The sequence below is a fragment of the Erpetoichthys calabaricus genome, chromosome 4 (assembly GCF_900747795.2).
Source record: "Erpetoichthys calabaricus chromosome 4, fErpCal1.3, whole genome shotgun sequence".
Lineage (NCBI taxonomy): Eukaryota > Metazoa > Chordata > Cladistia > Polypteriformes > Polypteridae > Erpetoichthys > Erpetoichthys calabaricus.
In genome coordinates, this window is record NC_041397.2 from 123,859,421 (window position 1) to 123,883,541 (window position 24,121).

The window sequence follows — 24,121 nt, forward strand, 5'->3', positions numbered from 1 at the left end:
CATGGTACATGGAAGGCGCTATATCATCAAAAAGCACCTGCATTGGACTGGTTTGGCTTCTGAGCACCACCTCATAATTTGGGATCATTTCTTGGACAGCACTGACCATGCACTGCACAGAAGGAGGCAGCAGCCCACAAGTGTAAAGTTTACCCAATCCAGGTAGGATTTTCAGGGTCACCTGGAGACCCAGCATCCTCCTGCACAACCCTGGACATTATTATCGGTCAAGGTTTTACATTTATGAAGATGGGCAGAACGAATCATTAACATGCATTAAGATTAATTTAATTTAATTAATTAATTAAATTTAATCATTAAGATGATTGTGTGTAATTTGAAATGTTGCCATTCTCTAGGAGGCTTTGGTCAAGGATCTTACATTGATTCAGATTCATTATTATCTTCAAAAATAATTGCATGCCACTACCCAATGAGCATGCCCACACTCCAGCTACTAAAACGATGTTTTTATAAATGGACATTATTTAGCACAGAACCCATAGCTAAAACAAAATTGAACAAAACTGAGAATTCCCCAATAATGGGTGATCATCACGTCTAAAAGAAGCCAAAGAGAGAAGTGAAGGGTGATGGGGACCCAATTCGGAGTTCCTATTTAGTGCCAGTTGGGCAAAGAGAAAGACAGAAAAAAAGGTAAATGGTGTTTGTGCTCTGCGTGGAATATCCTGCATGTGGACGCCAGACAACGAGCACCATCGGTGGGTTCCTTCTTCACACTCAGCTTTGGCATTGGGCTCACAGGTACTTCTCACCTCAAGTCTGGTTTTTGACATGTAATTCTTGTACATGCTAACCCTTGGAAGGTGGTGGTGATGTTGACAGCGGATCAGAGCGAATGGCAGGAAATCCGTGGACAGTGAAGTAGGCTGTGACGGTGGTCTGACAGGTGGCACACTTGCCATTCAAGTGAGAAATCCAGGTTTGATTCCAGACCAATACATTAACGTTTTTCTTTAATTTCTCGTGCTATTTTTGTTATTCCTGGAGGGCACCAGATTCCTTTATTGCAATTTGGAGTTCTTTGCACCAGAAGGAAAGAAAAAAAAAAAAAAGACGACAAAACTGAGAATATTGTAAAGAAATAAGCTTTCTAATCCTGTTAGTTCGGTAACATCATCTTGTCATATATGTCTGCCTTGAGACCATCTACTTGGCTCTGATGAGGCAAGCCATACCACCTAGGATGAGCTGAGGTTTTCTCTTAATTTTTATTTATATGGCTAATTGAGTGCTGCCATTTCACCAGACTTGCATGTCACAGGACTGTGGGAGTAAACCCACACAGACGTGGGGAGAACATGCAGACTGCACAAGGAGGATCTGCGATGTTAACCCTGGCCTCCTTACTGTGAGGCACTCCACCATCAGGCTGCCCAATGTCTTCTCAGTCCAGATCCGAAGACCGAAGAGGTCGCCAAGCACTCCCCATGCTCTACCCAGAGTTGTCACGCACCTTCTGGCGTAGCCCCAATACAGACAGATGGGACCCAGAGGATGACATGACTACTGGACCCTCCATCGCCGTGTCCCTGACCGATATTTTGGCCGCCGAGAGGCCCTTTCTGTGGGTACCCTGTTTTTTTGCTGTATTTTATGAATTTATTAGAAGCGGTAACCCGGCTGGTGCCCCAACATTCCTTTTTAGGGTCTCTAGCTTACATTTCACAAATCTATGAATGTATAAATAAAATGAAACCACCGCAATGTACATTTCAAACTGTTTTGGACGATGGTGCCCCCTACAATAAACCGGCTGTTTGTTTCCATATTCCTATTTGCCTCAGAGGTGCAAACGTTCAGTACTCACTTCACCAGTGATGCTCCCAGGACTGAACTGACATGGCTCGCTAACAGACGCTGGCGCAGGGTTTCTTAACGCAGGTCGCCAGACAGCAAGAATGGAACTGACAGAAAGTTCAAAGGCATCCTGACAACACTACGGACTGCGGTTTGTTTCTCCTTTTGTTCGCACTGGAAATAAACATCAGCATGGAGCTGCTGAAATGTGCAAGATATTTCCATTTTGTTGTACTTGCTTCACTCATATCTTTGATATCCTTGCTCAGGATATTCCACCTTTGTCTCCTCCTGCTCTGCTCAGGCCAAACTGGGTGGGGTCACAGAAGGCGTCAAACATCTGCAGCCTAAGTTGGTGTTGCCATAGTAACTGGCCTATCTGCATCCTCCATGTATTTCCTCCCAGGGTCAAAGCAGAACTAGAACTCGAGGGTGTTTGTCTGGGCGCTTCTTTATGCCACAAGTGTTCACCTCGCTGGATGTCACTTGCTGCTTGCCTTCGTTCAGTAACATCTCAAGAACTGGATGGATTTTGTCCCATGGAAAGCCAATCGGCTGACATTGAGAGCTCTGCTGTCAGTTTGGGTGGGTTTAAGTTTGAGCTGCTGGCGTGCCCGAGCTTCAGTGGCCACTGCAGAGTCTTCAGCACAGCGCAAATCGGCCTACAACTTCAGCAAGCCCTTCCTGGGACTTGACAAATGCAATGCCTGCATTGGCACATCCATCTGCAAGAAGTTCTTCAAAGAAGAGATCAGGTAGGACAATTTCTCCAATTGCTGATTTAATTTTGGTGAGAGGAGAAAAGCTGAAAATGAGGTTAATGTTTAATTAAAAAATAGAAAGATTTTCACTTTTTATGGTTTGTGTAAAATAACTAATAACTAATACATGCTTTTGGATGAAAAACAAAAATGGAAGGTGGCTGAAATGTTTTAATGGGCTTTAAACGTGTGTTGTTTTGACAAAATAATGCAGGGATCAATTTTTCAGAAACAAATGTGAAGAAATATATAAAGGAAAGCAACTGTCTCACTGTGCCAGTAACAGCTCAGGCACGGCGAGCTCCCCACACACTAAATGAATATCACTGCAGACGAAACGGCCTGCCGCAGTCTCGGAATGGTCTGTCCAAGGTCCATGCTGGCTGGAGCAGCACTGTGACCTCACACCAGCACTCCGGTAAATACAGAAAAGCAGGAAGAATGCCATTTGAAACGTCTTCAGTCGTCTTTATCCTGTCACCTAATTGTCTGCTGCTCCGGGGTTTACTGCATTAGTCTGGTAAAAACAACCTTGACGACTGATATGATATTTCTTCATAAACCATTGTGTCACGACTACAGAAAGAGAATCCAATTGAAGCGAATTAATGTGTCGGAAATTTCAGTATCTGAATCAAGTCACCCAAGTCAGAGCTTATCATTTCTTTCTATTGAATTTTTCTTACTTTATGCAACTTCTGGTGTGTGTTCAGAACAAAGTGTGTGTCCGTATTTATGTATATACTTACTTACTTATCTACCTATTTATGTATTTATTTATTTAAAGAGCTTCTGTAAAATGCCAGATTTGCCCTTGGGGACAAAATAAAGATCTATCTATCTAATTAGACATTTCTTATCTATCTATCTAATATAGTGCCTTTCTCATTTATCTATCTGTCTATCTATCTATGATAAGACGCTCCTTATCTGTCTATCTACCTAATAAAGTGCCTTTCACATCTATCAATCTACCTTTGATTAGAAACTCCTTATCTATCTATCTATCCATCCATCCTTGGTTCAATTCTGAGCTGGATCAAATGGAGGAGCTCTTTCTTTATTGGCTTTCTTAACATTTATACAAGACTAAAGATTCCAATTTTTATTTAACAACTGCTGTTCCACAATTTGTTAAAATAGTTTAATAATGATGAACTAACATCCTGCCCATACCAGACTCCTGTTTTGGGCTCCAAAGGCTCCAAACTCCAGGCCCCTTAAAACAGGATTGTTCTGTCACTAAAGTGTCAGATGAACTTCTGAGCAAAAACTGTGAGATGCATGATAAAAAAAAGAAAAAGAAACAAAAGAAGAAACCCTAATATGAGAGACAATAATTGTAGTCAAGAGACCAAGAGGGTCAAAGCCAAAAAGTACATGAGAGAAAAGAACACACAGATACACTTTGAATACTTCAGAGTTTTGGTATCTGCAGATCGGATAAGGATTTGCTCCCATAGCGTTGATTACCCATAAGTCTTGACTTCGGAGGACACGCCCCTAACAATGAATACAGTATAAGCAATGGCAGCCTTTGAGGCCCTAAAACAGTGGTGTCGAATTCCGGGCCTGGAGGGCCGCAGTGGCTACATGTTTTAGTTCTCACCCTTTTCCTAATCAGTGACCAGTTTTCACTGCTAATTAACTCCTTTTCCCTTCATTTTAATAGCCCTGTTTTTAAGGATTCAGTCCTCTGAATTGATTCGTCCCTTCATTAAATGGCAGCCAAACAGAAATGAGACGTGAAACGAGCCAACAGATGACCAGCTAAACTGGGATTTCAAACTCCAACCAGTCTCTTAATGAGAAGCTGATTCTTGCTGTTAATTAAGCCTGTTATTTAATTCAATGGCTTGTTGCTGTTCTCATTCTGCCACAGCAGACATTTCCAAATTTGTTGATTTTTCTGTTTTTTCAAAGAACACCAACAAAATGTTTTGGTGACCTGAGAGATCAACCTTACCGAGATCATCACCTTTCTTTATTTTCAGATATTGTGTGATGGGCACAGGTGAGCTGGTCATGTGGTCGCTTGTTTGATGTCTCATTATTGTTTGGCTACTAATCAAGGAAAAAGAGACAATTAAAAGGCCTGAGTCAAGTTAATTAAAACTAAAGCAAAAGAAATTATTTAGCAGAAAAAACGTCTCACTAATGAAGAAGATGGATAGAATGAAAACATGCAGCCACTGCGGCCCTCGAGGACCGGAGTCCAAACACCTGTGCCCTAAAACTACACCAACTATAAGCAGATTCATATAAAGAATGGATGAAGGCAGGTTTGAGCTGTCACTTTCAGACTACTATGATAGCATCACACGTGTTAACATTCTCAGATCTGCTGAATCCATTTAAAGGTTGCGGTGAGCCTATTCTAGCAGCACTGAGTGAAAGGCAGGAATTGGCTGGACATCAATCCAGCACTGGACCCCATCATGCACACACCCTCACCCACACTCATATTGGTGGATACTGTGGAACTGGCTATGAGGTGGGGGAACTAACTAAACAACAAATCAATATATACTAACAAAATCATCACCAGCATATCCCGCTTGAAAATTAAGCACAGCCATAGGTTCAAGAAAAGTTATAACGATGAACAAGTAAAACTTCCCAAAACGTTCAGAAGTAGAAATAATGTGAACAACTCGACCGTACAGTTTAACCATTTTGTGTGCGTTGAGGTCCACATCCACACTTTCATAGCAGGAGATCCAAGAACCATTATCTCCAGAATATCAGGAAGGCTGGAGGGGAACTTCAGATAATCTGGTGGCATTCTTTAGGGGGTATTCATCTTTGTAAACGTTCATCTGATAGCCCAAAGACGTGATGGTTGGCCAGTTGCCTACTGTGAGCAACTGTGGAGAACACACAATATGCAAGATCATTTCTGCTTCCACATCTGAGAATTTTAGCATTTGCTCAGTTTATTCAGTTTAATTTTCTTAATCAGTTATTTATATTTTTAATCTATATTTACTGTAGATTTAATGATACATCTTCTTTTATAATTTTAAATATTTGATAATGCTCAGTGAACTTTCTTCACCAACTCATCACACACGGATAGGACATTTCCTCTGTGGAAAGGCAACATTTTTTTATAAAAGTTATAAACCGCAGTGTAAAATAAAGGACTGATCTTCCTCCAATTGACCCATGCAATCTGACAATGATGATGATGATGATGAAACATTTTATGTAACTGCACTTTTCAAGAAACACAGACATATTATGAGATAAAATAAATAAATTATATATATATATATATATATTATATATATATATATATAGTGGCCACCAGAGGGAGCTCCTGCCATCCAAACAAGACACAGACAGATGCAGGACAACGTGAAAAAAGTTTACTTGAGGTTTTTGCAAATTTATTAAAAATCAAAAAACTGAGAAATCACATGTACATAAGTATTCACAGCCTTTGCTCAATACTTTGTCGATGGACCTTTGGCAGCAATTACAGCCTCAAGTCTTTTTGAATATGATGCCACAAGCTTGGCACACCTATCCTTGGCCAGTTTCACCCATTCCTCTTTGCAGCACCTCTCAAGCTCCATCAGGTTGGATGGGAAGCGTCTGTGCACAGCCATTTTAAGATCTCTCCAGAGATGTTCAACCGGATTCAAGTCTGGGCTCTGGCTGGGCCACTCAAGGACATTCACAGAGCTGTCCTGAAGCTACTCCTTTGATATCTTGGCTGCGTGCTTAGGGTCGTTGTCCTGCTGAAAGATGAACCGTCTCCCCAGTCTGAGGTCAAGAGCGCTCTGGAGCAGGTTTTCGTCCAGGATGTCTCTGTACATTGCTGCAGTCATCTTTCCCTTTATCCTGACCAGTCTCCCAGTCCCTGCCGCTGAAAAACATCCCCACAGCATGATGCTGCCACCACCATGCTTCACTGTAGGGATGGTATTGGCCTGGTGATGAGCGGTGCCTGGTTTCCTCCAAACGTGATGCCTGGCATTCACACCAAAGAGTTCAATCTTTGTCTCATCAGACCAGAGAATTTTCTTTCTCATGGTCTGAGAGTCCTTCAGGTGCCTTTTGGCAAACTCCAGGTGGGCTGCCATGTGCCTTTTACTAAGGAGTGGCTTCCATCTGTCCACTCTACCATACAGGCCTGATTGGTGGATTGCTGCAGAGATGGTTGTCCTTCTGGAAGGTTCTCCTCTCTCCACAGAGGACCTCTGGAGCTCTGACAGAGTGATCATCGGGTTCTTGGTCACCTCCCTGACTAAGGCCCTTCTCCCCCAATCGCTCAGTTTAGATGGCCGGCCAGCTCTAGGAAGAGTCCTGGTGGTTTCAAACTTCTTCCACTTACGGATGATGGAGGCCACTGTGCTCATTGGGACCTTCAAAGCAGCAGAAATTTTTCTGTAACCTTCCCCAGATTTGTGCCTCGAGACAATCCTGTCTCGGAGGTCCACAGACAATTCCTTTGACTTCATGCTTGGTTTGTGCTCTGACATGAACTGCCAGCTGTGGGACCTTATATAGACAGGTGTGTGCCTTTCCAAATCCTGTCCAATCAAATGAATTTACCACAGGTGGACTCCAATTAAGCTGCAGAAACATCTCAAGGATGATCAGGGGAAACAGGAGGCACCTGAGCTCAACTTTGAGCTTCATGGCAAAGGCTGTGAATACTTATGTACAAGTGCTTTCTCAATTTTTTTATTTTTAATAAATTTGCAAAAATCTCAAGTACACTTTTTTCACGTTGTCATTATGGGGTGTTGTGTGTAGAATTCTGAGGAAAAAAATGAATTTAATCCATTTTGGAATAAGGCTGTAACATAACAAAGTGTGGAAAAAGTGATGCGCTGTGAATACTTTCCGGATGCACTGTACATACAGATATTAATAGATAATTTTTAAATTTTGTTTTTATTTATTGATTTATTTATTTTTGTGCATGTGGGTGACTCTAAGAATCCCTGCAGCTATCTTACTGAATTACGCAGGCTCAGTAAGCGCGCCGATGGGTGGATGTCAAGTACAGTTTCCCAGTCACTTTCCACTGCTCGCCTAAGTATTTCCAGATCACATGAAGAGCTTTTCTCTATTTCCTCTCTTGCTTGTCATCCTCTACACTGGATTTCTTTTGCTTCTTGACGTAATCATGAAGTTTCATAAGATGATATAAAACCAGTCCTGAGCATCTTCAGAGTTACCAGTGGTTAGCAGTCTGTGCCTATAGAGAGTATGGGGGGGGGCGAATTTTTGGTCAGCCAGACTTTTATACACATATTGTATATGTTCAAATATAAAAACCATCTGAAGATGAACATATCACACCTATGCACTGCTTTAAAATAAGAAAATGACAGTTGATCAACTAAATCGTATGTGCATGGCAGAGGTGCAGGGCATTCTACACATTTAGGACATTTGTCACTACTTATAAATGTTATCAAGAAGACCGTTTACTCCTCTTTACAGATTCTACAGTGTACTATGACTTATAAGCACAAAGAATTAGAGCTCAGTGTATGATAAACCAGTGTCAAATATGGCTCTCTTTCTCTGTTAAGCTGGCGTCACATTACATGACCTCTAGTTTTTGGGTATGTCAGACTTATTGACTGCCATTGCTGGTCTTGTTGCCAGACCACGTCAATTTACATGACCGACAATCACTGGCCATGTCAAGTTAAGTGACTGCGTGACGACCTTCCAGCACAGTCGTGCTCGCCGCCTTTTTCTGACAGCCAATAGAGGGCTGCCTGATGGAGACCATGGTGCTTGAAGAGTTAACAAGTTTGTAGAGTTCGGCCATGATCTCGGGCCTTTTTTTTTTTTTTTTTTTTTCCATTCAGACATCAGACAGACATCTGCTTGTGACGTCTAAAACACCCGGGGTCCTTATTCCTCCTCGCTAAATTCTACGCATTGTATTTCCAGAGGAGCATTCATCGGTTGTCAGCCCTCACGCACACAGAGCCCCCCACTACTACTAAGACTGTATCGGGGCGAGTTGTGGACTGACTGGACTGAGTCGATGGCTATGCCAGAATGGATGGTCGGCTTCGGAGGAGCACACCGCTGACCGCCTCTGACTTGCTGAGATTATATAAGTGAAGGCCTGGACTGAAAATCTCATGACAAGTGGTGTCACGTAACATCGGCTTTAGCGGAGGCCCTCTCGGTACTCCAGCTGTTATCTTCTCAAGGTCCTGTCAGAGCGTGCAGAAGTGTGGAAGGTGATGGAGGGCCGCAATTCTGAACACTCAGGACTGAACCGGTCAGCAAGTCGTGATGCTCCAGCATGTCCGGAGGGTTTTTATAACTTGTTTTGTTAGTTTAATTAAATGTTTGGCTCCATTTTGACAAAAAACCCTAGAAGAACAGAACTTCGTCAAAAGTACTTGTCACGTATTTTGGACACAATTTAGAGAATTTAAGCCAAGGTGGTGTGCATCTGGCTTTGCAAAAAAGTACCACAAAGAGATAAACAGCACACTACACTTGCGTTTTGATGTTCAGGTTTTAAGAGTGCCTCAGAAACAGGAATGGCTGAACAGCACCATGAATGAAAAGAGTCAAAGCAATCATAAGATGCGTATGGTTGATGCACGGCGAGATTCAGGAGGACTTGTAACAAACTCATAGACTCGAGACAATTATTGGGAGTGAGCAGCCACAGGTCTCACCCGATGAATGCCATTTTACATGCCACTGCCACCAAGTTAGTGCCCCGTATTAGCTAAAGTGATGGCTGGCTTCAGCCCGACTCCATGAATTCCTTTAAAAAACAACTCAAAACTCATCTGTTCAGGAAGGCTTTTAGCTCTACTTGACTTTATTACCCTTCTCTCAGTTTACTTCTCTGTCAAGATGCCAATGTAACCTGTATGTGTGTGTATGCTAGACCATCAATTATGTTGTCTGTTTTTTTTTCAGAATTTACTGTCTTAATCTTCTTTATTTATTTATCTGGTTTGTACAATGCTATATACTGTATATTCTGCCATTCTTATTATATTCTGTAAGTGCCTTGAGCATGGGAAAGGCGCTATATAAATAAAATGTATTATTATTATTATTAAAGGTCTGAGTGTGTGAGCGCTGGTTTTTCTGCCTCACTCCGTGCTGTCCATGTAACGCGGCCACAGAGAGCTTAAACAACTCGGCACATCCACATAAAAACGACAAGGGGTGAGCTTTCTTGAAGGCTTTTACTGGACGTACCTCGTTGTAAACTGAAATATATAAAAAAGAAACATACAGGTACAGGGTGACACAAAAAAACGGGAATAAAACTAGAAGTGATAAAAGAAATAAATTTTATTCATAGTAATTGAAACCTTAAAATTTGCCATTTACGAAAAATTGATAGAATTTATCATTTTTTAAAAATTACGTCTTTTAGATGGCGTCCTCCTGTACGAATACTTTCTTAAAATCTGCTGTTGAGATTCTTCATTGACCGCTGTAACATCTCAGCTGGGATACTGTGAATTTCATCCCGAATTCTCTGTTTTAACTCATCCAGGGTTCGTGGTCGAGTCGTGTACACTTTACTCTTGAAGTAGCCCCACAAGAAAAAATCACAAACGGATAAATCTGGCGATCTAGGGGGCCGGGATATGTTACCGAATCTTGAGATCACACGGTTACCGAACAATTCTCCACAGCTTCCATTGATTGCCGTGCAGTGTGTGATGTCGCTCCATCCTGTTGAAACCAGGTTTTTTCTTTAGGGCAGATCCAGTCTCTTCAAACTTATTAATCCAACCTTTTATCGCGTGTTTTGACGGAACGACACCATGACGTCCTAAATTATAAAAACGTCGAAACTCCCTCTGCGCAGCTTCCAAACTATCATTGTTTTTATAAAACATTTTTATGGCTAACGCACGCTGTTGCCCGTTCCACTGATCCATGATTACTAAAATGGCGGAGTGTTTACTTGCTAAATGTCACTAACCCGCAGTGCTACCACCTGCTAATGGCTACCAATACGCATTTCAAAAATTCCCGTTATTCTGTGTCACCCTGTATATACAGGTGTATAATCAAAGACAATAAAGAATGATTTACAAAGCAATACATAGCAGACAGTATACATTAAACAATAAAGCTTTAAAAGACACAAGGCGAGTGATTTCCACAGTTGGATCAAGACAAAGACAAGCGCGTAGGTTCAAATTGCTGTGTACCACAACTAACCAGACCCAGGGGTTTATATACCTTAAAGATACGCTTCGTACGTGACCGAAACAAGAGATAAAGGGGTACCTACGTGAGACACATGGGGTGTATTGTATTCAAATGATTATTAGGCGACCTACATGCTTTACGGGAGTCTCATAGACTTTTATGACACCACTGTGAGTGTGGGAAGTGACTGACAGGTGTGTTAATAAATGACAAGATGAAGGGGGAGCACAGCTCAACAAATAACAGCAAACAAGATGTGGGGCAGAACAGTGGTCTTGTGCTCAGGATCTGCTTGGATGCAGCACATTGGAGGATGAGAATGTCTCCTTTCATTTGCTCTTTCACTTACCTCTCGCCTGGCAGGAAATAATCCAATGAAAGCCATTTGGTTCTTTTTCAGATTTGAGAACTGGCTGTCGTCAAACCTTAAACTGCCATCCAGCTACAAGGTTAGCTACGCAGGAAACTACACGGATGATTCCAACAACTGGAGGGTGATAGTCATATCCCGCCTGCTTCCTCAGTATAAGCACGACCTCTCCGACACGAGGATCTGCAGCTCAGCGCATAGGAGCACCTGCAGCATCGAGAGCATCCTGAAGAGCACAGAGAGGTTCCAGAAGTGGCTGGGCTCCAACCTGCTCACTCCAGAACTCATTCAGGTCAGCCGCACTGCCCAAAATGCAAAAATGGTGGACAAGATCAGTGGGCGTGATGTTACAGTGACATTCATTTGATGCCATAATCAATAAATACATTTTATAGCAAGCTTCAGCGCCCAAATTCAGACATCATCCCAGGTTTTTCCACATCCATCCAATTATTTCAGGTGTGATGGCATGACGCTGTACTTGACACCATTTCATCAAAGTGGACTCTTGGTGCACACACACACACACACACACACACACACACACACGTCCGTTCATTCATACCAGACATATTCCAAATTAAGCACAGAGAAGCTCATCTGAATGTTTCACATTCAGCCCATGTAGGATATCGAATCCACCCTCCTTACAGCAAATACACACAGAATTCTTGCAAATGCTTAACCCTAATTTAGCATTGAGGGGGGCACAAGGCAGACATCAGTCCAAGACAGGACACATTCACACATCAAAAATGGCCAATTAGCCCAACACACATCGAGAATATGAGCAGGAAATGGGCCTAGCCAAAGGAAAACCCACAGGGACAAGGAAAGAACATGCCAACTCCACACAGACAACCAGCAGGTGCACAACGTAAACTCGTGAAGGAGCACTCACCACTGCACCCAGTATATACTCATCCACCTTAAGAAAAGGATAAGCGCCTGTGTGTCTGTCTGCTTGCTATGTCTGTCATTCCCGTAGATGGCACATCACAAACTGTGAGTGATAAAAAATACATTGCTTTTGTCATTCCAACAGATGGCGCATTGCTAATATTAATACTGCTTTTATGAATCCCAAAACAAATGGCATATAACAGTGACATATGCATTGCATTTGTCATTCCAACAGATGGCACATCATAAACATTAATATTGCTTTTGCAAATCCCATACCAAATTACATACAAAAGAGACATATGCATTGCATTTATTATTCCAAGTGGTGACATATCACAAACATTTGTACTGCTTTTACGAATCCCATACCAAATGGCATACAACAGAGACATATGCATTGCATTTGTCATTCCAAGTGGTGACACATCACAAACATTTGTACTGATAAAATGCATTACATTTGTCATTCCAACAGATGGCATGTCACAAACATTAACACTGCTTTTATGAATCCCATACCAAATGGCATATAAGAGAAAGATGCATTGCATTTTTATTCCAACAGATGGCGCATCACAAACATTAATACTGCTTTTGCAAATCCCATACTAAACGGTATATAAGAGACATGTGCATGTCATTTATCATTTCAACAGTGGGTACATCACAAACATTTATGGTGGTAAAATGCATTGCATTTGTCATTCCAACAGATGGCACATCATAGACATTAACACTGCTTTAATGAATCCCATACCAAATGGCCTATAACAGAGACGTATGTATTGCATTTGTCATTCCAACGGATGGCACATCACAACCATTTGTAGTAATGCATTTTATAACTACATGTGATGCACCATCCGTTGGAATGACATTTTACTACTACATACATTCCAGTAGATTGTGCAGTGCAAAGATTAACGCTAAGGTCTACAATGATTACTTAGATTCCAACCCATCTTAGACAACTAGCACTGCTAGTTATTGAATACACGCCCATCCATTTCTTTATCCTGTTTACATGATTTCAAGGTTGCACTGGGTGCAAAATTGGAAATAAATCTGGATGGGCCCACTGCCAAAGATGAACAGGTCACTTTAAAATGTCCCTAACACACACACACATGGCTTTGTGATGTAAGAGAAAAGCTGGAAAAGTCAGAGAAAAACCCAGCAGCCATGGGGAGAACAAGCAAACTCCATCCATCCATCCATTCATTTTCCAACCCGCTGAATCCGTACACAGGGTCACGGGGGTCTGCTGGAGCCAATCCCAGCCAACACAGGGCACAAGGCAGGAACCAATCCTGGGCAGGGTGCCAACCCACCGCAGGACACACACAAACACACCCACACACCAAGCACACACTAGGGACAATTTAGAATCGCCAATCCACCTAACCTTTGGACTGTGGGAGGAAACCAGAGCACCCGGAGGAAACCCATGCAGACAAGGGGAGAACATGCAAACTCCACGCAGGGAGGACCCGGGAAGCGAACCCGGGTCTCCTAACTGCGAGGCAGCAGTGCTACCACTGCAACACCGTGCCGCCCACAAGCAAACTCCATACAGTGAAAATAGAAATTCTTGAAATAAAATCAATTTTCCTCTCCATTAGCTTGGCTCGTCCTACGCGGACCACAGAAGATGCCTCAGAGTGGTCCCGGGCTGGCTGTGCCTGTGAGAGGCAGCAGAGCTCGAGCTCCGTCTCCAGAACTGAGGCAGCTGCTTGTGATGTGCTGCGCTGCGCTCTCCTCTCCTGATTCTGACACTGGTGTCCTCCTTCCCGTTTTCACAGGGCTTATCCAGCCCCATGCTGAGATGTCCTTCACAGCGGCTCCTGAACCGGATCATAAGGCGATATGCTGAGGTGGCCGACGCAGGAAGCATTCAAATGAATCATTTTAGAGAGCAGGATAAACTGAGGCTTCTGTACACGCTGTCCATCAACCAGCATCCTATTATACTCCAGGTAACAGAACTTATTTTTTATAAATACTGTTTTTACAACAAAACACCAAAACACAACTCAATGAAAAAGAAAAAAAAAACAAAGCAAGAAAAGCGATTACATGAATGTTGTACCAAAGAAAATCCACAAAACTGACATGACAAGACAGTCCCAATAAAGGTGGAAACAGCAAATCAAATGAAAAGGAGATTCTGCTTGCTGGCCTTGTTTTTATTACACGCAATCTGTGAAATATTAAACCATAGAAACATTTTAAAATCAGCTATTGAAACATATAATCAATTTCAAAGAAGAAAAACTGCCAAGAATAAAAAAAGAGGGTCACCATGTCAGAGATAACATTTAGGAAGGAAATCGGGTGGGTGGCGCAAGATGTCCAAGCTGTCGCTGTACTCTAGGGGCCTTAGCCATGGGTGGGTGTTGGGGGGCAGACATATTCTTGGGGTCGAGACAGATATTCATCATCCGCCAGGAAAATACACACCCATGTAAAGAAAACACCTAAACACAGAATCCAGCGTTTTAAAAATGCTGTGAATGTGCTAAGCAGGCGTCACTCAACTGACACCAAGGCACGACAGCCATGGGCATTTGGGCTGCTGGTTTTTTCCTTCTCCAAGCATTCGCCAGTTAAATGGCAAAGAAGAGCAGCATGGACCACAAACTCCTGTCTTTGGGGGTAATCAGCCAGAGCCCAGGCCTTGTATTGTGTGTTGTTAACATTTTAAGTGACTTGGAGTGGAAAGCGGAGTGTGCTGTGCCTTTAGTCAAGCATGCAAGTAAGAGCGTCATTGAGCTCCGGGCACATGACGTTAAATGACACCACATTGCATTATGGCAGATCAAAACCTTAGTGTCACCTGCATGTGGTCACTAAATTTGCAATGCCTGATCAACATTCAGCACTATGTGCCTTCTTTGTTGTAGTGTATCAATGCACGATAAGAGAAATGTAAAGGAAACAAAGGGGAAATAGAAAAGTGAGTATATGATAATCCACAAGGAAACAGAATAAAGCATTTTAATAGTGCATACTGAGTCTACCAGTGGAAAGAGAATAATAAAGGAGGAAGTGTTTGAGAGTGTGCAGAGCGATTAGTAACTTTCCCTGTTTCTTATCAGGGGACATTTGCATTTATTCAAGTCTATAACAGGACAAGGCCGCTGCGGTCTTATGCTTCGATGCCAATACCGAGTGGTGATTTCTTAGCAATTTTAAAGCAACTTTGAACGATTACTCACTGAAGAAACAATCAGGGCCTGAGGAGTAGACAGCGTTGAATTTAAAAAGGAACATATGTGATATAGAGGCCGATTTCCCACGGATGACTTCTTCACATAGTCCTACCTTCTTAGCCGGGACTCTCTCTTACCAGGGGGGTATTGTAATGTCTTGTGAGACGTTACTAGACCGATCTCAGGCTTCTGACAATTACCTTCTGTAGTAGGGAGTTCTACAGCAATCTCTGTGTATGCCATATCGTACCATACCACCTGCACTTCAGAACAGGTCACCCACCTTATGTTCAGGCCCAGCCAGTACTTGGATGGGAGACCACCTAGTAAAGCTTGGGTTGCTTCTGAAAGAGGTGTTGGTGAGGCCCTGTGGTCTGTGTGTGGATCCCAATACCCCAATTCAATGACGAGGACACTGCACTGTAAAAGTGGTGCCACCCTTCTGATGAAATGTGAAAACAAGGTCCTGGCTCTCTGTGGTCCTAAAGATCCCTTTGACATCCTTTGTAAAGACGAGGGTGCATCCCAATCTCCAGGCTAAACTGCCAATCACGACCTCAGTAATCCTCCCCTGTCCCTTATCCTTATTAGCTAACTATCTCACTTACTGCTTCACCACCTAGTGGCTAATGTGTGGCGAGTGTACTGGCACAGCACCAACCAGGTGGGTGCTACACATAGGTAGTGGTGGAAGTGGTTCCCCTAAATCATTTAAGTAATGAGAAAAGCGCTAAATAAATGTAATTAGCTATTATTATTATTAGTAGTAGTAGTACTACTACACCTCACCCCACCACACTGCTGGGCGGCCCACGTTCTGGAGCATACCTTTAGCAGGTTGTACTTCTACCTTTGTGGTGTCGAGTGACTCTCCTGTCAAACTAAGTGGCGCTGTGGAACTTCTGTCTGCGCTGAATGGATTCTTCTCAGGCCCAGATCTGATCCTCTTTGGTGCAAACACACATGTCACAAAAACTAAACTCCCACATTAAAAGCAATTAGAAGAAGAGTCGTCAAGCAAAGAATTGCTAGATAGAAAAAGAATCACAAGAGAGAGGAGGTCAACATTGGATTTGTACTCAATCTGAAATGCTGGATGATGAAGAGGATACTGCTAGGACATACCAACAAAGGGCAATGAGGGAACCGCACCAGCTAAATGTTCCCTCATTCAGAGTTTCTCAACCTTTCTAGTGTTTCTGTTGTAACATCTTTATGATCTCATTGGTGAACTGAGCAGGATCAAGAAAGTCAGGGCTTGGTGTCCCATTGTGAACTGAGAACATCAAGATGTTTCAAGTGCGATCGTTGTGGCCCAGTGGTCAAGAAACACTGCTCTTGGCCCTAGATGGCATCGGGGGTACTACCTCTAATATAAACAGGGCCATGCAATACGCAAAAGTAGGCCTAAGAGGGCAGGTGGGCTTTTGTATGCCTTGCTGTTCATTTTTTTTGAACATTAAGTCACTTGATGTCTGTGTCAGGATAAGCTCTGGGTAGTGTATAGGACTATGTCTGCGGCAGGTAATTGTGAGTGTTTCTGTGTGTACTGTTGTCTTTAGGTAAGTACAGGAGAATACAAACACTGTTACACAGACACAAGAAAACAACAATATACTACTCAGTACACACACTTATAACATTTTTATAAATGATAATATTGAACTCTAACAGTATATGATGATGTTTCAGAGTTCAGGAAGATCTCAACAATTACTATAAGCCAAAACACTTCTAGCTCTGGGGATAAAAGAGTTCTTAAATCTGTGGTTCTTGAACCTCAGGAGCCTACAGTCTGGGGCCTGATGTCAATAAATAAAACAGAAGGCAGCTGCTGCCTAAAAGAACTGAGTCAGCGTTCTTTCTAATTTGTTGGTGCCACAACTCAGTCACAAAGAGCTGCTGCTGCAAACCAATAACTGTACGACTAACTTTGTCAATATTGCTTGGACTGTTTGTTTTCACTGTTGAGGCTTCCACACTTATAACATATAAAATCAAATGTGACAATCAATTTGATAAAAATCCAATATTGCAAACCACAAAGAATAATTCAGCATACAATCCTTCTCGGGCTCTGCCAGGTTAACCTCTCTGGAGTTGTGCAGGATGAACGCAGCTCTCACACTATCTCCGGTACCTGAGGTGCTCTCTGGCTGTTATCTTCTCCAGATGCTTCTGGAGCGTACAGAAGTTTGGAGGTTAGAGAGTTATGGAAGGCTGCAATTGGAAAGTCGGAGGGCCGAGTGTGCCAGCAGTGGTGCTCCAGAATGTCAGGTTTATAACTTTAAGACAGTATATTTTGGTACAGTAAACCAATACGTACTTCCCTAAAGGATTCACCAGTCTGTCATTAGAAATCTCATGGAATAAAGAACTTTTCTGAGCATTTCTCCAGACAGAGCCCCAGAAAAACATTTTTTCACTGAAACAGCAGGATAAGGAAAAGAAATGTATAACAAAAAGTAGGGTGACCATATTTTGATTTCCAAAAAAGAGGACGATCGGCACGGCCTCCAGACGAATTCAGACAAGCTTCTTGGTGGTTGAAGAACATTATTTATTATACTTCAATGGTGCAGAATTAACCTCTGTAATAAAATAAAATGAAATCTGTAAAAACTTATAACAAATAATAGCTCTCTTAGACTCTTCAAATAAATAATTAAATATTGTTCTAAATATGAACTATTCTGTTCCAGCTTCAACAATATATCTCTTAAATGTAATAAAATAAATAACAGAAGAGTCTCACAAAGACAAAAAAACTTAAACAAAAAGAATCTAGACTTTTTATCTTTAGTTTTCTTCTTCATCCTGCTTCTCTTCTTCATCCTCCTTGTCAGCCCATCCATATTTTGCTGTAGAGCTGATCTTTCCTAGCAGTTTTCGATAGCTTAACAAATAAGCATGAAAGTCTTTGCAAGACATGTCTTTGAAGTTGTACTGAACTAGTAGAATCCCCTTTAGTGACTCTACGGAGAGCTGGTTCCTCTCCTTGGTCCACTGGCTTTGCAGTAGTGAAAAAAACCCTCTCAACATTTGCATTGTGAGAGGGAAGTGCAAAGACAAACTGTGCAATTGTCAGTAGCTCTGAGTAACATGCAATGCTTTTTGCCTTTTCAAAATATTTGGTCCACTTCTGGTGTACCTGCAGGCCACTGAACTCCTCATCATGGTTGCACGTTTCTGTGAATTTCCTCAGATTGGTGACCTGGTCAAAACATTTAACATCATCAACTGCCACCCCCTTCTCTCCAAGGTAATTGATGCATGCCTCCACATCATTCCAGTTTGGTGGCTCACTCAGATCCATCCACATGAATGTTGAGAACTCTTCCATAGGAGTCATCCACTTCTCCAGATACTCCAGACATGCACTGTACATGCCATGCACATCTGCACAGAACTGGTCACAGCCTTTGTCAAGTCCATCTTTGCGCTTCTGTGCCAGTAGTCCCTTAACTTTAAGGGAGATGAAGTTGTTGCTCTTGCGTTGAAGAAGAATGGTATGTATATTGTTTAATATCTTCTTCACTTCCATAATGGACATGTTCTCCTGTTCCATTTCTTGAATGTGGGTGTGGAACACAGACATGAGTGTGTGCATGTGCCAAAGGTAGATTTCAGCAAAATCATTTTCAAAAAAACTCTTGAGTGCTATGGGTGGCTTTTGCTGAGACAGAAAATATGCCTTTAAAGCTGGAAACATCTGTAACATCCTCTCAATGCTTGGGAACAATGACAACCACCTTGTCTTGCTGTGAGAGAGCATCCTTCTGTAATCAATCTCAACAAAATCACAATACTCCTTCAGGCTCTCAGTGCGCACAGTGTAAATGTGAAAGTACTGGTAGATTTTGAATATGATATTCTCAATGTCAATTTCTATTGTGCCTGCCCCATGGTGTGCACAATTATTCAATATGTGTGCTGGGCAACCCACACCGATCAGAGTCTTGTTTTGCAGCAAACTCTTCAAATTTGCAAACACATTCTTTCCAGCTTCATCACGTCGGATTCCTCCAAAATTTGTGTTGCAATTGTCTCCTGTAAATGCAATGCATTTTTCCGACAGATTGTTTTTTGCCAGGGTTTCTGTGAGATATTTTGCAATGGTCTCTGCTGTCTCATTGGGTATGTCTTTAACTTCAATCAATTTTGTTTGCACGCCACCCTTCTTCCAGTCAAAATACTGGATTATGACTGGGAATATTTTCACTGCTCCGTGGTTACTCCCGTCTGTGGAAACACCACAGTACTGGATTTCTTTGAGTGCTTCATGAGTGATTTCAACAGAGTGGGGGGCTATAGCACCATTGACGATGGCTTCGGTCTTGGTGCGAGCACTACTAAACTTTTTTGCAATGTCAGAGTCAGGAAATGCCTTTTTAAGCAAAGTACTGGTGCAATCCATGGACCTGTAACTGTTGTGATGTTTCACTGTATGAAAAGCCATTGCACCTTCTGCTGCATTTACATCATCCTCTGTTTTTCCTGGTCTGACAAAAAACTCTGTCAACTTTGCAGATGAACTAGTCTCACCTCGCACAGCTTTTTTATGTTTCTCGGTGTCCATGTGGGCTTTCAGATCCCCAGCACCTTTATTGGATACCGAGACATATGTACCGGCTTTGCACACGGTGCACTCCGCCTCCCACTTGTCCCGACCGGGACGGTATGTGAGAAATTTTCTTTGCAGTTCATCAGTGAAGCTGCACTTACGCTTCGGCATTTTCCCTGCTATACTGCTCCGCTCTCTGCTCTGATCCCTGTCTGTGTCTGTGTGTCTGCGCGCGCGGCGCAGACCTGCCCACAAGGCAGCCTCCCGGTAATTACGTCACGCAAAAAAGTAGTACCCTAGCATTGTGTGCAAAATGCCAGTCAATTTACGTACATGCGTAATGGTCCTATGAAAAACCGGACATTTTCGTGAATTTATAAAACCCGCCAGGACGCCCCGGACATGTCCGGGCAAAAGAGGACGCTTGGTCACCCTACAAAAAGGTAATTCAAGCAAAATAACTTATAATAATCAGTGGAAATAAATATATTTCTTGTATATGAAAGAAAATTATTTCAAAAGCAGGTTGAGCAAAAAGCTTTTTGAATACACTGACCATGGCGACGTATTGAATATCAATTAAACTTTGGTGCCGCCGATGACTGTAAATTATTATGCTATTAAAATTGGTTTAAAGTTAAAAAGAAATTTTAATTCAAATATTTCTTATTATTGTGCAGCAAAAACATTAGGGATTAAAGAGAAAGGTGAGTTTCCTTCAGTGCTTTAGACTGTCTCTTATAAAGCCTGCAATAAAAATAGGAAATATCAAATGAAAAATACGAATTCCTTGCTTCAGTAATTTACTAGGCTCTGAACAAACTCAACAATTTCCTTTGTCGTGTCTTTTTAAGATATTTCCTGGGAAAGAAGGCTGGCCCTTCCCCAGGTATCATGGATCCTGTGGGAGAATGATGGTGACAGCCGGAACGGAGCCCCTCCGGAAGTACTATGGTGCTCCCCTGGAGACAGTGGCAGACTTGGCCTATCAGCTCCTGCGCATCACGGAATTCCTGAGGGAAAACGGGCTCAGCTACCTCTTGTACTACACGACCATCAGTGCTGACATGTTTGGCACTTTCGAGGACGGCCGTCTGTTCATCACAGATGCCAGCACCATAGGAGTCATCGACAAGCAGGAAGGTAGGCATTTGGCTTCTATTTTGTAGTCACTGTTATTTAACGCTAGGAATCAAAGTAGTTAAGAGCAATAAACTCAGATGTTTCTAAAACAGACCTATAAAACCATCCATTCCGATAAATAACACCTGAAAAATGAATCCCTTGCCATTTGCTCCACATCATGAATAGTATTATGAGACTTCTGCAGGGAGCCTTTACTTCATATAAATGCACAGCAGCATCCCCACATTTGCTGAGGCATTCTGAGCTACAGGCTCTCAACTGTCACCAGACTTACCAGAGTACTGGTCACAGAAACAGGCCAGTGCAGGATTCAGAAAGCATTCAGACCCTTCCCTGTGGACTATGATGTTTGCTAATGACATTGTGATCTGTAGCGAGAGTAGGGAGCAGATTGAGGAGACCCTGGAGAGGTGGAGATGTGCTCTAGAGAGGAGAGGAATGAAGGTCAGTAGGAACAAGACAGAATGCATGTGTGTAAATGAGAGGGAGGTCAGTGGAATGGTGAGGATGCAAGGAGTAGAGTTGGCGAAGGTGGATGAGTTTAAATACTTGGGATCAACAGTACAGAGTAATGGGGATTGTGGAAGAGAGGTGAAAAAGAGAGTGCAGGCAGGGTGGAATGGGTGGAGAAGAGCGTCAGGAGTAATTTGTGATAGATGGGTATCAGCAAGAGTGAAAGGGAAGGTCTACAGGACGGTAGTGAGACCAGCTATGTAATATGGGTTGGAGACGGTGGCACTGACCATAAAGCAGGAGACAGAGCTGGAGGTGGCAGAGTTAAAGATGCTAAGATTTGCACTGGGTGTGATGAGGATGGATAGCATTAGAAATGAGTACATTAGAGGGTCAGCTCACGTTGGACGGTTGGGAGACAAAGTCAGAGAGGCAAGATTGCGTTGGTCTGGACATGTGCAGAGGAGAGATGCTGGGTATATTGGGAGAAGGATGCTAAGGGTAGAGCTGCCAGGGAAGAGGAAAAGAGGAAGGCCTAAGCGAAGGTTTATGGATGTGGTGGGAAAGGACATGAAGGGGATGGGTGTGACAGAACAAGATGCAGTGGACAGAAAGATATGGAAGAAGATGATCCGCTGTGGCAACCCCTAATAGCAGCAGCCGAAAGAAGGAGGAGGCCTACACTCAGTAACCCATAATGAGAAACACGCTTTCAGAGAGGTTTGCAAATGTATTTAAAAATTAAAAACTGAAACATCTCATTTATATAAGTATTCAGACTCTTTGCTGTGGCACTCCAAATTGTGGTCAGGTGCTTCCCCCTTGAGATGTGTCTACAACCTGAATGGAGTCCATCTGTAACAATTCGAATGGGGTGAATTAAAGAAAGGCACATAGGTCCCTCAGTTCACACAGGATGTCAGGGCTAACACCAAGCCCAGGAAGTCTGTGCGATCAAACTGTGATGAGGCATACTGTAGATCAGGGTGAGGATATCAAACCATTTCTAAAGCTTTGAGTGTTCCCAGCAACACAGTGGCCCCAATAATTGTGAAATGGAAGAAGTTTATAGCTACCAGAAGTCTTCCTAGAGTTGGTTATCTGGCCAAACTGACAGACCAGACAAGAATGGCCTTGGTTAGGTAGGTGGCCAAGAACCCAAAAGTCACTCTAAAAACGCTTCACAAGTCCTCTGCAGAGATGGGAGACCCTGATGAAAGGACAACCATCTCAGCAGCTCAGCAAAGCATTTATGGTAGAGTCACTTTACTATATACAGTATGACAGAGAAAATGGCATTTAAAGGACTCTGGTCATCTGAGGAGACAAAAAACTGAACTCTTTGGGCTGAACTCAGACTGGTGAAGACATGGCACTGCTCATCACCTGCCAGTCTGAAAGTGAGGCAATAATGAATGTAGTCAAACACAGAGAAGTCCTGCTACAGAGTGACCTCAATCGTTCACCTTTCAGCTTGACAATGACCAGAAGCATACAGCCAAGATAAAGCTGGTGTGGCTTTGCGATACGCTGTCGAGTGGTCGAGACAAAATCCAAACTAGAACATAAGTGGAGAGATGTGAAGATGACAGTTTACAGACACTTCCCATTAGATCTAATGGTCTAACGATTGAGAGGATCTCCCAGGAAGAGTGAGACACTTTCCCCAAGAAGATTCAAAGCTGTAATTACTGCCAAAGAGGCTTCCACAAGGTACTGAATGAAGGGACTGAAAACAGACCAGAACTAGAGGGGGGCTATGCTCCGCTGTATCATGCTGCAAGCTTGTATCATGGGAATTGTGACGGCCCCTCACCTCCATGTTTGAATTGAGTTCCTGTGAACATCAATGGGGACCCCTGCCCTGCCGTTCTGCGATCGCACCATTAACTGCCCCACCGGCCTAAGCGTTCTAAGTGCAGCCCTGGTCGGAATACTTCTATAAAGGAGAGACTTCAGTTTTTGATTTTTAATAAATTTGTCAATCTTTCTTAAAACACATTTCCATTTTGTCATTATAGGTTATTGAGAGTAGAAAAGTGGCAAATTTTACCACGATAAAGTGTGAAGACAGTGAGAGGATCCTTTCTAAATCTACTGTTTGCAATCAAGCACCATAAAACATAGCTAACTTTATTTATTGTTACTTTTAAATTTAGGAAAAGCGTATATGTTTCATGTTGTGCAAAATGTTACTTTTATATCTTTGAAATGAACCAACAACATCTTATTGCCGTAACGATGTGATAACAAAAGTTTAACTGCTCAGGTTTCATGACTGCTCTGTGCCTTCACAAGAACACAATGTCCATCGGTGACTCCAGGTTGTACTGTGACATGGAGTTTCCACTGGAGGTGCCTTTCCTAGGCAGATTAGCCCACTCCCATGAGTCCATCAGATAACACAACATTCTCAAAGTCGCTCGATTCACTTCAGGATCATGGATGCCTGTTCTATCAGCATCAGACACAAGGCTGGAACCAAACCTGGACGTGGCACCAGTCCGTGGCAGTGCCCTCTACACTCATGTAACGTGAATGAGGAGCTGGCAGTTGATGTGACAAACACCTTTGAGATGTGGCGCAGGGAGCACCAGATATCCTCAAATAGCTTCAGTCACTTACTGACCTCAAGAGAAAGGGAATGTGAAACTGAGAGATTAAAACTGACATGGAACTGCAAACTCTAGTGAAACAAGAAAGC

At 42.6% G+C, this 24,121-nt stretch overlaps 1 protein-coding gene across 1 annotated transcript in view; it reads left to right on the top strand.

Annotated features, from left to right (window-relative positions):
- The first annotated feature begins 2,241 nt into the window (after positions 1-2,241).
- dipk2b (divergent protein kinase domain 2B) overlaps positions 2,242-24,121 on the top strand; it is a 41,355-nt gene continuing 19,475 nt past the window's right edge. The window contains exons 1-4 of the mRNA XM_028799758.2: positions 2,242-2,576; positions 11,167-11,428; positions 13,845-14,018; positions 20,673-20,961. Coding sequence (XP_028655591.2) covers positions 2,347-2,576; positions 11,167-11,428; positions 13,845-14,018; positions 20,673-20,961 — 955 coding nt within the window. The 5' untranslated portion in view covers positions 2,242-2,346. The remainder of the gene's footprint in view (positions 2,577-11,166; positions 11,429-13,844; positions 14,019-20,672; positions 20,962-24,121) is intronic.